The 17,939-nt window shown below is 43.8% G+C and overlaps 1 protein-coding gene across 1 annotated transcript in view; it reads left to right on the top strand.

The window, feature by feature from the left end:
- Nucleotides 1-17,939, top strand: part of LOC308287266 (dedicator of cytokinesis protein 3-like) — a gene marked incomplete at both ends in the record, with an annotated part of 375,412 nt that overhangs the window by 299,503 nt on the left and 57,970 nt on the right. The window contains 10 exon segments of the mRNA XM_080728382.1: nt 831-915; nt 6,079-6,120; nt 7,306-7,460; nt 9,754-9,835; nt 11,058-11,118; nt 11,707-11,854; nt 12,373-12,461; nt 13,413-13,538; nt 14,612-14,736; nt 17,156-17,318. Of these exon segments, the coding sequence (XP_080584508.1) occupies nt 831-915; nt 6,079-6,120; nt 7,306-7,460; nt 9,754-9,835; nt 11,058-11,118; nt 11,707-11,854; nt 12,373-12,461; nt 13,413-13,538; nt 14,612-14,736; nt 17,156-17,318 (1,076 nt within the window).

Here is a 17,939-nt window from a genome sequence, read left to right as displayed (position 1 = left end):
AATTAATTTACAAAAATAAACATTGTCATGAAGACTATGGGGGATACCCACATAAGTGTAAAATAGGCTTCATTTTCCGCTCTGTAGAAAGAGCGAGAGAGAGAGAGAGAGAGAGAGAGAGAGAGAGAGAGAGAGAGGGTGGGGTGGGTATTAAATAATTTACAACCATTTCAATGAAACATTAATTGGAATTTGTGCATTTGTATAAATGTGTGCTCGGGGTTAAGACAAAACAATACAATACAAATAAACATCTGCATAAACACACAAATATACTCCAAGAACATAAATAAAACACCAGCGCCTGCATTAAAGGACACTTGGGGACAGAGAGAGAGAGAGAGAGAGAGAGAGAGAGAGAGAGGGAGAGAGAGGGAGAGGGAGAGAGAGAGAGGAGAGAGAGAGAGAGAGAGAGAGAGAGAGGCTTGCTTTGATTGAAAAGAAAGTGATGGTGATGAACAGTGTCCAGGGTTAGGGTAACCCTAACCCTGTTCCACAGGCTTCCTGTGTGTGTGTGTGTGTGTGTGTGTGCGTGTGTGCGTGTGTGCGTGTGTGCGTGCGTGCGTGCGTGCGTGCGTGCGTGCGTGCGTGCGTGCGTGCGCATGTGCGCATGCGCAGTTTGCACCCTCTCTTGAGTTAATAGGGCATATCTGACATTTAGCCGATGTGTATACGTCAAGAGTATTGGAAAGTGTTTGACCTTGTAGTGCCTCTCTCTCTCCATTTGTGTGTTGATCACTGGCCTATCTTTTCCTACGTGTGTGTGTGTGTGTGTGTGTGTGTGTGTGTGTGTGTGTGCGTGTGCGTGTGTGTGTGTGTGTGTGTGTCAGACACCTGGGATTGGACCTGGTACCCAGGAAGGAGTTTGAGATGGTGGATGCGGACCAGATCAGCGTGTCTGACCTCTATAAAATGGTATGGGACTTGTGTTTAATACCTCAGAGCTTTGGCTTTGAGAGGGGGGGGTGGGGGCTATTTGAGTTGCAAGGGAATGTCAACACCTTGCATGTTTGTTTTAGAAACCATTATGATTATAAGATGACAATTATTGATTATGCTTTCCATTCATTGAATCATCGAGAAGCTCATGAAGTAAAAGCATAAATGAGGTGCCCTCCAGGCTACGGGCGGTTGCCGTCGGGGCTGCCGCTAGGATCAGCGGTGGCCGCACCGCGGTGAGACACAAACACACTCGCTCAGTGAGTAAACGCTGCGCGGTATTTCACAAAGATGAACACAATCCATCTCTCACCGCCCGCGTACGCATGCACAAACGAGCACGCTCGCGGGGGATTTCACGGTGCCGGCGCCCGCTCGCCTCGCCGCCCCAAAACTTTGCTGCGCGGCCAAAATAGCCGCCCGCCTCCCATTGTAAATGAATTGCTAGGAGGCGGTGACTGGGCGTAGTGTGGAACCCCCTTAAAGTGTTAGTTCACAAGTCCAATGGTGTGGGGGCCATTTGGCGTGGCCCAATCATTGAAAATAGATTAATCCACAAAACTAGCGTCATTTGTATTGTTGGCCTATTTCTACCACATAGAGCGAGGTTTCGTTCTGATCAGCTGACTGCAAAGCACCTTGTTTTGGGGAAATACGTTGCAGCAGCGTAGTGATACTGGACACAAAAAATAGTACCATGTGACAGAGGGGTCAAAGTTGCACGAAAGTTGGTCTATTTGGTAGAAATAGGTCAACAATACAAATACGCTAGTTTTGTGGATTCATCTATTTTTAATGATTGGGCCATGAGCCCCTGCCAAATAACCGGAACTACTTTATATTCATCTAAAACTGACCAGAACTCTGACCACGGGACTCTGGTAATGAATTAATACATTTGTAACCACTATTTTAATGGCAAGTATGTTACCGAGTGCCGCGCTGTGAGCTTGTATATCTGCTATTTTTTGAAAAAATATTTAAAATTTGTGCAAGTCTATATTTCAAATCCTTCTAACGTTTTTGAATGTTTCTATGTCAGTGGTGCTCAGACTTTTTCATGTGATATACTTTTTCAAAAGGATATGTATTTGGCCACGGACGCCCATCTCAAAATATTTCGTTCCATGCAGGGACCCCCCAGAAGCAAAATTTGAGTTACAAATGTCCGCTCTAAAAATACATTATATTCAAAGATTTGCACACATTTTCACGACTTTTCAAAAATAGCAGATCTACGAGCTCGCAGCGCGGCATTCGGTGCCGCGCTGTGAGCTTGTATATCTTCTATTTTTCAATAGCTAAAGTATAAAATAGTTAAGGCCCCTCCACCTTGGGCCCTAGTAACTCAGTCCCACTCCCCCCCCCCCCTTGTGACACCCCTGGGTGCAGAGAGCGTAGCTCTGCCTAATGGCCCTCTGCTCCGTTGCCTAGTGACCAACTCCTGGAGAGGAGGAAGACCATGTACCGTAGATAGACACACATCGTCACTGTCGGGCAAAAACATCCTATCTCCAAGTTTCACATTTGTACGTCGTTTTTTTGTAAGGTGTAAAGCATCATACATCATACAAGACCGTCGCACAAAACCAGTGAAAATAGCAGATCTACCAGCTCACGTTGTGTGCTGGTAGATCGGCTATTTTCATTAGTTTAAAGTTCTTAAATGATAAATACAAAGCGAACGGTTTTGGACATACAAGGTTTCCACCCGGCAGAGATACAGACAGGCAGACAAACAGACAGCAATCCCTGTCAACATTTTCATGCCAAGGACCCCTTAGTCGAGAGAGATGAAGCAGGGACCCCCCACAATTCATCGTTTGACAGCACAATCATCGTGTATTTTGGGTTCATGTAAATTTGTTTTCAGATATTTAACCACTTGAACCGTCAGTACTTAATAAACTTGACCTTTCACTCTGTACTTAGTCTGCTCTTTTTCCCCTCTGCAGCGCGAGGCGTTGTGAGCTGTTAGATCTGCTATGTTTGGCTAAAGTTCTCCGAATTTGGACATTAGGGTTCTAGTGGTTAATATAAAAAAGGAGAAAAAAGGGTACTATCACACAAACATTTGGAGGACCCCCTGTAGTAACTCTGGGGACCCCCTGTTGAAGACCCCTGTTCTAACACATAATTGTCAGGGGGGGAAAAGGCAGTGAGGTTAAAACTGCCTATATCACTATTTTGAGAGTGTGGGGGATTGGAAGGACAAGAGATGGCATTGACATTCAACGCTCATTAAACCCGGCAACGTTTCTTCAACATGAACCTACAGAACCCATACTGGTGTCCACGCTAAGGTCTCAGAGGTACTTGCCCGTCGGGCAAGTACAGGTCATGTTCTACTTGCCCAAAGGTCATGCCCACTTGCCCGTAAGGTAAAAAATTGGCCATTATAAAATGATAGGTACAATTTGAATTACTGTTCAATTTAACACTTTTTTTTAAAAAAAAATTAACTTTCTGGAGCTGTGCAATCTTATTTTTGTGCCAAATACCTACGTAACTATGAATATGACGGGTTCACGCTTGTTATTTTATAGGTTTAGTTGTAGTAACAGTGAAAACAGCCCATTATAGGTAAACAGTGTTCTCGAGTCATTTTACATTCCACAGACCAGAAGCGGCTCTGGCCACGTTCAGATGTTTAGACAGATAAGATGTCTTGCTTTGTTTTAGATATATTTGCATCCCCTCTCAAGCAAGCACTTTTGCCCAGTCGGGCAACCTGAAAACAAACTCCACCTGCCCAAAGGGGCAGGTGGAACACAACGCCGTTTTAACGAGAAAACTGGAAAAAAAATGCTGTTAATTTAGAGGAGAACAGCGTTTTCAGGGGTTGAAAACACAACAATACTGCGGCATATGACTTTAGCTTAGAACAGGAGTCTTCAACAGGGGGTCCGGGATCCATAGGGGGTCCTCAGAGTTACTACAGGGGGGGCCGCTAAATCTTTTGTGTGATAGGATAATTCTTTTAAATTAACAACTTGCATCCCTATTCTGAGGAGAACTTTAGCCGAAAATAGCAGATCTACAAGCTCTCAGAGCTTGTAGATCGGCTATTTTCAGCAAACAGGTTTGGTGTAGAGGTAAAAAAAGAGCAGACCAAGTACAGAGTGAAAGGTCAAGTTTACAAAATATCGACGTTTTAAGTGGTTAAATGTCTGAAAATACACATTAAAGTTATACTATGTAACTTTTTTTATAAAACATATCTTAAAATTGTCCTAACTATTAAATCGCTAAAGTTTTAGAACCCCCACTCCGTTAATTTCAGCCCCAAAAGCCTTTTCTTTATATGTTTTCTACATATAAAGAATTTCCCGGCAAAATGATGTCATCTCCCACATGATACACTACCGGACAATCACAGCGCGGATCATAAACCACCGGCCAATCACAGCGAGTCTTGCTGTCTCTAAAGGAAGTAGCTTCCCTCAGCAACTGTGTTTACATTGGTGAAGGAATCTTGCCTGCTACTCCCTCAATCCTGGTCTAAAAATGACGGGAGACGGCTCTACGGATGCGTATCGGCGAGGCGGAGGTGCTCGCGGCGGCCGCGGTGGTCCCCGTTCCGGTGGTCCGCGGCGACTCCGGCCGAAAAAAGCAATACCGTTACTGACCACTAGTTGAGCAGCTTCCACAGTACAGCTTTAACATGAATCCAACATAGACTGATGACAGTGCTGTCAAACAAGTCTACGAACCTATCTATGAAATCGATGAAAATCTGCAACACACATTTATACAACATGTAGAGGGGGTCCCTGCTTCATCTCTCTCTCAGCTAAGGGGTCCTTGGCCTGAAAACGTTGAAGACCCCTGGCTTAGAATACAGATTTTCCTCTCTTCTTCCTTTTTTTTTGTTTGTTAGTGTGAAGTAGCGGCGGAAATGACAGGAGAGGAGAGGAGAGAAGATTGCAGCTAACTAATTACTAATCACCAGTGGTGCTTTGGGATTTTCTTTTCAGGGCGGACGGTCATTTATTGACGTCACGCTATTTAGAAGAACGGATGTCAGAAGATCTAATAGTGGGAAAACAATAACGATGTTTTCTAATCTTAATTATATTTGCATTGTTACTTAGGATTTACTTTCTAGTTTCATTTGATTCAATTAGAAAATACAGCGCTACAGTAGAGAAACAAAGTTTGCTTTGAACAAATCTATCAACAAACAGTAGCCTACATACCACAGTAATGGAGCCATGTATGAGGATTTACACACATTTACATTTACATTTGCAGTCACCACTGGAAACCTTAGGTGTTAAAGCTATACTGTGTAAGTTGCTCAACTAGTGGTCAGTAGCTCTATAGCAAACCTCGGTCGCGTCCGCGTCTTTTGGCCGTTTTTCGTCGCGGACACCCCCGCGTCTGCCTCCACCTCTATCTTTAGAGGGGTCCCTGGTTCCTGTGCGTTCAGGCATTCCGGAGAAACAGACTCCTTCACCCATGCTTCACCGTTCACCCGAGTATAGAGACACACGGGAGACTACAAATATGGCCGCCCTAGCGACCCCACTTCAAGATGCGCTGTGATTGGCCGGCAGTGTATAACCCTCGCTGTGATTGGCCGGTAGTGTATGATGACGTCATTTTGCCGTGAAATTCTCCCCCCCTCACGGCTCATAGAAAACATATAAAGAGAAGGCTTTTGAAGCTGAAAATAACGGAGTGGGTGTTCTAAAACTTTAGCGATTTAACAGTTAGGACAATTTTAAGATTTGTTTTATAAAAAAAGTTACATGGTATATAACTTTAAAGTAAGTATCCATATGAATAGAGTAGCCTGGGCTTGTGACTGCACCCCACTCACTGGTAAACCTGGTAAACGTGTTATGAAATTAGCCATTTAGAGGTTATAATTATGGCGCATCGTCACTCAAATCTATGGGGACGCATTCTAGCATGCAAAGCACAAGCACTGTTCCGTGCCATCCTTGCGCGTACATGTGGGAAATATAATATTGGCCACACGGCGTCCGGTCACGTCCGGCCTCGAAAGCGCTACTGCTAATCACTAATGTATCTCTCTCTCTCTCTCTCTCTCTCTCTCTCTCTCTCTCTCTCTCTCTCTCTCTCTCTGTGCGTGCATGCGTGTGTGTGCGTGCATGCGTGTGTGTCCTGCAGCATCTGTCCAGCAGACACAGCGTTCAGCAGAGCACCACTCAGGTACAGTACAGCACACAAACCACAGAGCGTACAGTCAGTGCACTCACATGCATAACTCCTGGGTGGTGTGGACTATGCTGCCCTCTCTTGGCAAACGACTAGCAGTGAACAGATCAACAGGGAAATCACCTGCTGTTTTTAGTTTTATGTATGTTTTTATGTTGCACTGCAAGTGACTGAGGAGGAACAATATTTCATTTTCTGTATGTATAGATAGATACCTTTATTATCCCAAGGGGGGAAATTCAGTTGTCCAGTTGTAGCACAGCAGTATACAGTTATTTACAAAGTTACAGAGAAGTAAGAAAAAAGATAGATAAGAGGGGGAAAAAAACAAGAGCAGTAGCCTACAGTACCAATAAAGAGAAGGTGCATCAATAGAGAGGGCGAATAATATATAAGTATACATACATAACAGTCAATGCTAGTTAATGCAACAAGTATCTCACTGTCATTGTTAAACAAAGCAAAATACTCAGAAACTACCAACACAACCTAATAGTGCAATGTCAAAAATCAGTGCATGCAAGTATATGGAGGAAGTGACAAATACAATTGATTCTGATTCACATTGTATTTATTTTGCATAATGAAGTTAAAGGACAACTTTTATTTATTTATTTTATTTATTTATTTATTTTTTACAACAAGGGTTCATATTTTAGATTGTAATTAGAGAAAAGAAAAGATGAGTGTTCAAATGTTTTCATGTACTGCTTGTCCACTTGGAAGTAGGGGTGTAGGAAAAAAATGATTCGAATTCGATTTGTGTTTCTAACATGGTAAGATTCAGAATCGACTTTCATTTTCCAAAGATCTTTTTTTTAATTAGATATGTATTAGATATTATGATTTTTATGATTTTTATTTTATGATTTTAGATTATGATTTTTTTTTTATTACGATAATTTATTAGATATTATGTTGTGTTTGTACACGTATTAGAATGTGTGCAAGCATGAATAAATCAGACATGCTGTCTTCGATTTACCTTTGTGTGTTTACAATATTGCAATAAGTTGATAAAACCTTTACAATTATAAAAGCTACATAAATGTACTCTGCTTTCATGCCAGCAGACTGGAGTAGATCCTGATAAATCTCCCTTCAGTCAGGACAGTCCTGGGGGCGGGGCTTGGTTAAGAAGACGTGTGAAAAGTGTGTGTTTGTGGTGTGTGTTTCCAGGGGGACGGCTCTCGGCAGCGACACGGCGAGCCGTGCAGACTTCCTGTTCCTCACCACCTGCTGGTCAACCTGAAGAGCTTCACGTACAACACCGTAGGAGAGGACACCGACATCTTCTTCTCTCTGTACGACCTGAGGGAGGCCAAGACCATCAGGTACGCACGCACGCACACACACACACACACACACACACACACACACATTACATTACGTACAACACCGTAGGAGAGGACACCGACATCTTCTTCTCTCTGTACGACCTGAGAGAGGCCAAGACCATCAGGTATGCACAAACGCGCACACGCACACATACTCACACATATTTAAGACTGCGGCAGTGGCTCAGTGGTAGAGTTGCAGTCTTAAAAAGGCTACACCGCGGTGGATAGCTTATCACCGCGGTGCCTACTATGATGGGGGCATTAGTACATAGAGGGTTCCCAAAGGATCCCATCCCGGGCTCCCCCAGAGTTAGTGTGGAAGAGTCCTTGAGCAAGACTCTGAACCCCTAGTTGCTCCCGGTGAGCAGGTTGGTGACTTGCATGGTTTCCTCTGCCATCGGTGTATGAATGTGTGTGTGTGTGTGTGTGTGAATGGGTGATGCTCACTTGATCATGCTGCAGCCGCTTCACACAAAACCCAACCTTAACCTCCGTAAAACGAATACAGGCGAGCGGTCCATGGGGAAAACGGGAGGCGATGTGTTTTTGGGGGACGAGCGTTCCGGTTACCTCTTTACTAAAAAAAAAAGAAAAAAAAACACAAGTAGCCTACTTCTTCCGTCCATGTTAATAATAACACATAGGACTGCAATGCCACTTAATGAGGAGCCATTAATAATGCAGTGCTAAAAGACGCTAGGAGCAGGAGATGCTAATGCTGCTACTTGCCTTGAAGTGACAGCCGAGATGCTCTGCGTGTGCCTGTGCACAAGGTGTGTGTGTGTGTGTGTGTGTGTGTGTGTGTGTGTGTGTGTGTGTGTGTGTGTGTGTGTGTGTGTGTGTGTGTGTGTGTGTGTGTGTGTGTGTGTGTGTGTGTGTGTGTGTGTGTGTGTGTGTGTGTGTGTGTGTGTGTGTGCGTGTGTGTCCACAGGGGGAGCCCCAGTGGGAGCTTACATTTCTCCACATGTCTCTTCTCTCCTCTGCAATAATTAAGCCCCATGCAGACAGATTGCCTCGTTGCCTCACTTTGTGCAGGAAATACACGTTTGGTCGGCTTTCTTTTTAAAGCCATAACTAGCCTTTAATGCTGCTATTAGAGACTATGTGTTGCTGTGACCTTTACAGTACTGTAGTGTCTAATGGTCTCCACTTAAAGAGAAGATGATCAAACTGATCAGGAGATTCTGTTCTTTTCTGTTTAACAAAGAGCTGTACAGACACAGAGACTCTGGTTACTGAACACACACTCTATATAGGCATGGAGCTCATTATGTTGTATTGATAATGAGCACCTTATCGATCCTGCTTATTGAGCCGGACTTCTATCGAATTATATTGTTTGTCATACAATTTAGGAATGAAGCCACTTTGGACGCTGCTCTATAGCAGTGAGTACTTTCAGAATATAGAGGTTTATAATACTTACTTTAAAGGAGCTATAGTCAACTTTTTCATTGTAGGGCCGACACTTTGTTTACATCCTAGTCTATAGACTAGAATGTAAACAAAGTGTCGGTCTGACAATGGCCAAAATTATTATTTTATCATTATTTTACGCTTTTTGTGGTCATTTCTGAATAGAAACACATATATGAAGCTTATTTTTTTATAAAATATTTTCGAAACATTATTTTTATTTTAGCATCCGTTTTTCAAGAAAAAGTTGACTATAGCTCCTTTAACCAAAGAAAATCACTTCCCCTATACCTTTTAAAGACAATGTTTTGGACTATAACGTGTGTCAAGATCCTTTGTTAACACATGGGCTGCTAAGGTTTATAACATTTATAGCTGTTGCTGCTGCCACCATTGACTTACGCTTTGTTTTGACGTGCCTCTCAAGCTTCGTGCGTGTGCACGTGCGTGTCCAGAGAAGATTGAGGAGGATAATCCATTTGTTTATAAACGCTCGCAAAACTAAAATCCAAAAATCGCGGTAAAGTGTCGCCGTGAAAACAATCAGCTCTCTGCTTCCATGGGGCTGTTTTTATCTCATTCTTGGATAAAGCCGTTCTTATGTTTCAAAGTAGAATCTAAAGCAATGTTAAGTCCTTCCGTGATGTCTTCCACAGAGGGGCTGCCTGCACTGATTGGGTGACGTAATGGACTCAGGTCATGCAAAGGGCAGCTGCAGGCTCAAAAAGTTAACTGTTTGTTGCCTCGTGTGTGAACGAGATAACTTCCTGTGGCAGGGGGACACCTAGTGGCCTTAACTCGTCCCTGAACGAGTTTGGCTCCCCAAGTGTTAAAGAGTAAAATATATATTTGTTTTGTTTCTTTCTTTCAGTGAGAGGTTCATGGTCAGACTGAACAAGAATGGAGGCCCCAAGAACCCAGAGAAGGTGGACAGGCTGTGTGCTCTGTTTACGGTCAGTTACACACGCACACACACACACACACACACACACACACACACACACACACACACACACACACACACACACACACACACACACACACACACACATCAGAGGTGCTGTATTGTTTCAGTAATCATTTGACATCTTTAAACATAATTTGATATTTTGGCTATTCAAGAAAAGCAGATCTACAAGCTCATAGCACGTCACTTATAATTTTGGGGGTCATTGACATGAATATGTTTTGAGCACCACTGATATAATAGCAACATGCGTTTGTTTTGTTTTTTTGTTTTTGTTTTCAGAAAGTGTAGAATTTAAAAGACATTTTCAGAATCAGCCTCATGTCCTAATGGATTAAGATTAAGACCAAGGCTACACTAATCTGGATCTTTTTTTCTAAACTCAGATTTTCGTATATCCGCATAGAAAAAGATCTAGGTCCACACGACAAAAAATATCTAGGTGTAAAGAAATCCATGCCTATACACAGATCCACTGAATCAGATATTTTTGTAAATCTTCACTTGTTGATCCGGTTTAGCGGCTGAAATCTCCAGCTTGGTGTGGCTGCAAGCCCCAATCGCACAACAAAATGTGCGATTAGAAAAAGATCCATATTCGTGTAGCCGGCACCGTAGATACACACCTGGGTAGGGGGAAGCCCGCACACAAGCATGCACACACACACATCACAAGTGCTGTATAGAGGGTATGCACATCCACTGGGACCCGCCCCCCTAATCTATACTGAGTGGCAAAACATTGAGCAGCCTGGAGCATTGGAGTTTAGAAGTGCTAGTTGCAAATCACTCAACGGCCCTGCATACCACCTGTTTCTAAATTGCACATAATGCAGGAGGCAGCAGGATGTTGTGTTGTTGAAAACGAGTGCTTCCAAACTCTGACACTTAAAATAAAAACCTGCACAGAATGTCTTGACAGAAAGTAGCTCATAACATCCCTATGGTGGACTTTTATGAAACAAAAACTTTGCAGATAGAAAGAGGATAATTCAAGCTTTCAGTACAGCCACAATTTTGGTGAGTTTAACATTGTTTAATACAATCAGAAAGGACTTTTGTGTTTAGATGTATGGGCTGTCAATGGCAGAAATTCGTTTTTTGCCACTCTGTAGGCGTTCCCACATAACTTCCAGCAACAGTGATGTCACACGCATACCCTCTATTGTTTCATTAAAGCATGTCTTTCTGTCTGTCTCTCTTTGTAGGATCTGAGCAACAAAGATATGAAGAGGGACCTCTACATCGTCTCCCAGGTTATCCGGACCGGTAAGTATACACGCACACGCACGCACACGCACACACACACACACACACACACACGCACACGCACACACATTCTTTAGTTAAATATTTTCATTTAAAAAATGTATATTAGTTATAGAAAAATTATAAAATATGGTTAAAGTGGTTAAAACGATTGCGATGCTAATTTAACCAATTTTGCTGGGGTCGTCCTGGTCACACATACACACACACACAAGTGCACGTGCGCACACCGAATCAGCTCTGAAAGGTATATACTTCACCCAATAAATGACTTTATTTCTATAGTTTACTTAGCCTGTGGCCTGTTGTATCTTCGACACACAGAGAATTTACATTTGTAAAATAGTCCTTAACGGTGAATACAGAATCCACAAAACGAAGAAAAATACTTGACGAATTGAAGTAAATCGGAGACCGACATTAACAGCAAAACTATACCCAAATTCCCAGTGCATTTACAGTAAAGTCCTCTCGTCTCTGTTCTCAGGTGTGAAGTGAACCATTCCAAAATAGAACCATAGAAAATTAACTTTATTCAGCACTTCTGGGCTAAATGGTCTCATGCCCTCTCCTCTCCCCCCCCACCAGGTCGTATGCTGCTCAATGACAGTAAGAAGGGCCCGTCACATGTCCAGTACCGCCGTCCCTATGGCTGTGCTGTGCTGGCCATGAGCGACGTGCTGCAGACCATCTCAGAACTCAAGGAGGAGAAGGACTTTGTCCTCAAAGTCTACACGTAAGTACAGCAACATTCATTCACCAAAACATCTGTCACATAGTCAGTCTGTGTGTGTCCTCACGTATTCTGCATAGTTACTAGGGGTGTAACGATACATTTTAACAGCGATACGATACGCATCACGATGACGATACGATACATGGACATATTGGTTCATTCATCATGGTGATACGATACGATTCAGTGATTTAAAATCGATACAGTATAGTAACTATTTAGCAAGGGAATTATTTTATATTTTGGATATAAATGAGTAAACGCAGTGATTCTCAAATACATGGACATATGGACAAACTCGCACCTTGACATGAAGGATTTACAAGACATTATAGAATTGGGTCAAATATTCAAAATTCTAATTGTCAGGATCTTTCAAAAAATAGCAGATCTACAAGCTTGAGCTTGTATATATGCTATATTTTAATTTGTTAAAGCATAAAATATTGCGTAACAATGTGTTCCCGGTCTCAATGGGTGAATGAATGTCTACGGTTTCCTCTCCTTGTGTCTCTCAGGTGTAACAATGAGAACGAGTGGTACCAGATCCACGAGAACATCATACGCAAGTCCAGCACCAAGTACACTGCTCCCAGCAGCAACTATGGTAAGTACACTACCAAGTACACAGCCCCCAGTAGCAACTACGGTAAGTACACTACCAAGTACACAGCCCCCAGCAGCAACTATGGTAACCATGGAGACCCACACACACACACACACACACACACACACACACACACACACACACACACACACACACACACACACACACACACACACACACACACACACACACACACACACACACACACACACACACACACACACACACACACACACACAGAGGTCCCTCTCTGTCCATTAGAGCAGTGGTTTTACACCTTTTCAGGCCGCAACCCCCAAAATAATACCGACTTTAAGCTTTGGACGGCTACGGCAGATGGCAACGGTAACCGGAAATGATCAGCGCTCGATAGATAAACCTGCCGCCGTCGCATCCGTCTCTACAACGCCAGAAGCTTCCTTTCCACGTATTTCATTACGCTATTTTGATTCTTCAATTAAAGATGTCTCAAACAACCTGACAAACTGTTATGAATTAAGCGTCTGTCTCACAGCCATGCATGCGTTCGTGTGTGTGTGTGTGTGTGTGTGTGTGTGTGTGTGTGTGTGTGTGTGTGTGTGTGTGTGTGTGTGTGTGTGTGTGTGTGTGTGTGTGTGTGTGTGTGTGTGTGTGTGTGTGTGTGTGTGTGTGTGTGTGTGTGTGTGTGTGTGTGTGTGTGTGTGTGTGTGTGTGTGTGTGTGTGTGCGTGCGTGCGTGCGTGCGTGCGTGCGTGCGTGCGTGCGTGCGTGCGTGCGTGCGTGCGTGCGTGCGTGCGTGCGTGCGTGCGTGCGTGCGTGCGTGCGTGCGTGCGTGCGTGCGTGCGTGCGTGCGTGCGTGCGTGCGTGCGTGCGTGCGTGCGTGCGTGCGTGCGTGCGTGCGTGCGTGCGTGCGTGCGTGCGTGCGTGCGTGCGTGCGTGCGTGCGCGTGCGTGCGTGGGTGTGTCTCTCTCAGGCCTGGTCATCTCCCTCCAGCTGTTCCGTGGGGACATGGAGCAGGTCCGTAGAGACTGTCCGGTCATCTTCAGCAGAGGAGTGGCCGTCACCCGCAAACTGGGCTTCCCTGATGTCATCATGCCAGGTGAGAAGCACGTTTACACTCACGCATGCACACATGCATCAATAGAGTACCGGAGTCTGACGCCACTCACTTTTGTTACTCCCCTGGGTCTAAATCAGGGGTCTTCAACAGGGGGTCGGGGACCCCTAAGGCAGTGTTTCTCAACCTTGTTTCTGCATGGGCACACTTTTCATGTCCCAAGAATCCATGGGCACACAAACATAATACGGGGGTGTAAATATCGTCACTGTCGGGAAGAAACCTTGTATCTCCAAGTTTCAAATTTGTACGCTTCTTCGCAAAGTAAAGCCCTGCTTCATCATACAAGGCTGTCGCACAACAGTAGTGAAAACAGCAGATCTACAAGCACACAACGTTTCGCACCGCGAGGCGTTGTGTGCTTGTAGATCGGCTGTTTTCACTAGTTTAAATCATTTTTAAAATGATGAATACAATACTGGCTTTAAAGCAGTTTCAAGGGGCACACTTGACACCAAAGGTCCCCAGGCACAGTGGTAGAGAAACACTGCCTTACCCCTAGGGGGTCCTCAGAGTTACTACAAGGGGTCTTCCAAATCTTTGTGTGATAGAAACTTTTTTTTTCTCAATTTTTATATTAACCACTTGAACCTCAGTGTCCAAATTCGGAGAACTTTAGCTAAAAATAGCAGATCTACAAGCTCACAACTGAGCTTGTAGATTGGCTATTTTCGGCAGAGGTTTGGTGTAGAGGGGGAAAAGAGCAGACTAAGTACAGAGTGAAAGGTTAAGTTTGTATTGACGGTTCAAGTGGTTAAATATCTGACAACACAAATTGACATGAATCCAAAATATACTGATGATTGTGTTGTCAAACAATGAAACTATATGGAATCTATGAAAAGGTAGTGGGGGTCCCTGCTTCATCTCTCTCTCAACTACGGGGTCTTTTGTCTGAAAATGTTGAAGACCCCTGATCTAAATCCACATACGCACGCGCACACACGCACACACAGTAACGCTTATTTTGTATGCACGCACGCACCTGCTTACTTGTGTTTGCCCAGTGCTCTGGAAGTATAATGCATGTGTTGCTCGTCCTTTGTCTCCCGCAGGCGACGTCCGCAACGACCTGTACCTGACCCTGGAGCGAGGGGACTTTGAGAGAGGAGGGAAGAGCGTTCAGAAGAACATCGAGGTCACCGTCTACGTGCTGTACGCTGACGGAGACATATTGAAGGTAGGTGGACCATGATAGCTGCTAACCCTGCTTACTGCGTAGTCTTCCTCGCCTCACTCTCCATTGTGCATGAGCTAGGGCATTCACCAAATATTCGAATATCAAAGTCACTACTATTCGGCTTTTTTTTTTTTTTCTTAAAAAAATAGTTTATAAAACTTGGCTAGATAGGAAGTCATAAGAATGAGTTGTCAATGCCCCTTGTGGATGAATTTGTTAATGCTCTATACCAGGGGTTCTCAAGCCCTGACCCCCAAAATATTTGAACTGGGGACCCCCACCCTGACAAGCACTTGGAATTGTAGGTATTACATTTAATGTTGACTCGGTTCCGCAGATAAATATTGTGAAAATAGCTGATTGCGAGGCGTTGTGAGCATGTAGATCAGCTATTTTCACAATGTTCGCCTCTTGCTTACTTAATATTTGACAGTTTGGCCAGTCCTGTTGAATATTCGACTATTCGAATACTTTGAGGTCGAATAATTCGAATGCGAAAAATCACTATTCGTGAATGCCCTAGCATGAGCCAGCTTCCAGTGTTGTACCTGAACGTGTTCAATGAACGATCGTTCATGTACACGTTCATATTTTGGGCGAACGTGAACTGAACGCTCTTTGTTTCTGCTTGATGAACGTTATTGTCGAACACGTTCATTCTGATATCCATGAACGGTGCTCATCGGCCCGTTCGTCCGGCGGTCCGCAGTCGTCTGCCCTCTCGTCTTTCTTTGCATTCACAAGCTCCAATAGCACCCAGCTGCAGACTTGCAGACCTCGCGAACGTTGATATGTGAGCGGTGCTGACTGCAGCTGGGTGCTTCTCTTCACAAGCAAGCCTGATTATACTTCGTCGTATGATGCGTGATGCCGAAAATAGCTGATCTGCAAGCTCACAATGCGACGATGAGACGATGTGAGTTTGTAGATCAGCTATTTTAACCAACACGGAAACAATGCAGATGGGCGCGACGGTTAGAAACCTCTGCCTTCACAATAAGGGTGCTGGAAGACTGGGCACCTAAATATTGTGGGCACCTCAATGTTAAGTTGGATGAAATAATTGCTGTGTGTGGTTCTATATGGGCTGTGTCAATATGGTTAAAATTATGGTTAAAAAAAGAACTAAGTTAGTTACGGTAATTTGGGGGAACCATGAACTTTAGTTCATTTTAGAAGTTTTGAACTTGAACTTGAACTAGTCCATGTTTTAAGTGAACTTTCCCAACACTGTCAGCTTCCTCGTTTTCATTTCTGTACTTGCCTTCGGCCTGCCTGAGAGTACTTCCTCTCTCGCCACCTCTTCCCACTCACTCTGACCTTATGGACTATGAACCTGTTTTAGACAGAATCGCCTGGAACAGTTCCATGCTTCAGAACAGTGTCTGTTTGCCCTTTACTAGTGTGCCGTCGGTGTCATGGATAGATAGGGCTCACACCAGTTTAGTGCTTTGATTGATTGATTGAAGAGTTTTTAGCAGTGTGCAATAGAAAAAAGTACAGTTTCATGACAGCACAAATCACTGGTACAAGGTCAACCAAAAGGAGATCCTGGTAAGCTTTACGGCTTATTTACACAGGAACCACTTCATGTATCTCATATAACATTGACAGACAGACGGATAGAAAAGAGTATTTTGCATAGGATAACATCAATTACAGAAGCAGAAAAGAAAATAATAAAACAATAACAAACAGGGCGATAAAAACAACAGATGGGGGCTTAGTCACTAGTAGCAGCCATCTGAAGGTGACTTTTCAGACCAATTTTGAAGGAGGCTAGGGATTTTCACTCCTTTAAGGCCTGAAGGCGTTCCACATGTTGGTGTGGTATCACTGGAGAACGAATTAGAGCCTTTTGTACGGTTAAATGGGGTTTCAACATGATTAGTGGAGCTACCTCTGGTGTTGTGATAGTGGACATCCTTGACCTTCTGGAAGTAGTTTGTCAGGTACATATGGGTATCTTGGAGGTGTAGTGTATCTTGTACACCAGGCCCATTGCAAGAAGCTGTACTCTGTCAGCTACAGTAAGCCACCCCACGCTTCTGTAGTGATAAGCGGTGAGGTGGGCCCGAGAAGGAAGACAAAGCACGACCCTAATCAGTTTGTTCTGGGCTGTTTGGAGCTGTTTGGTGCGGCACCCTCAATGTCAACCAAGTGCTCTAGTCTCTGCACAGAATATTGTGGTCAATAGTACCAAATGCAGCGCTAAGGTCTAATAAAACAAGTACAGAGATATTGTCTGATGCAATTTAGCTGTCTCAGTGCTATGGTGTGCTCCCAACTGAAAACCTTCAAATAAGTTGTTGTTATGTAAAATGTCAAATAACTTCCTCCTTTTTACCCCCTCTCTCTCTCTCTCTCTCTCTCTCTCTCTCTCTCTCTCTCTCTCTCTCTCTCTCTCTCTCTCTCCCAGGATTGCATCAGCCTGGGTTCTGGGGAGCCCAACATCGCAGAGCACCGCTCCTTCGTTCTGTACCACAACAACAGTCCTCGGTGGGGCGAGGTGCTCAAACTGCCCATCCCCATAGACCGCTTCAGGGGGTCCCACCTGCGCTTCGAGTTCAGGCACTGCTCCAGTGAGTATAGGCTGTCACTCACAGCCAACAAGTGGTGTCAAGTAACTAAGTAGATTTACTTGTACAGTTCTCAAGTGTAATTTTGAGGTATCTGTACTTGAGTGTTTCCAATTTCCAATACTTTTACTTATCTTGGATTAAAATCTTGTACATTTATTCCACTACATTTATTTGAACACTTTAGTTACTAGTTACTTGGTGGATTTAGATAATTATTGCAAAACATACAGTACATTAACCACTTCAGCCGTATATCAATTCAGGCATTATGAAAATAGCGGATCTACAAGCTCACAATGTGAGCATACTGCAGCATACTTTACATGCAAGTACTTTTTTCACCACTGACAGCCGATCTACAGTACAAGCGCTATGAACTTATACATTTCCTTGAACCACTTTTGTGTTTAAGTGGTTTAATATACATTCGAGGCATCTCTGTATGAAGCCTGTGTACTGTATGTCTGCAGAACCAAGCTCTTCATCAGGTCTGATGAAGAGCCGTTAGGCTCGAAACGTTACCACAAGTAAACTTTTATTATTGGGAGCATAAATCGGTGTGCAGACTTTTATTCTTCTATCTATATGCAGAACCACTCTTCCCATCAACTTCACACTTGT

Source organism: Nannobrachium achirus (assembly GCF_963921795.1).
Source record: "Nannobrachium achirus genome assembly, chromosome: 6".
Lineage (NCBI taxonomy): Eukaryota > Metazoa > Chordata > Actinopteri > Myctophiformes > Myctophidae > Nannobrachium > Nannobrachium achirus.
Note: the sequence above shows the minus strand (reverse complement) of the source record. Positions and strands in the feature narration are given on the sequence as shown.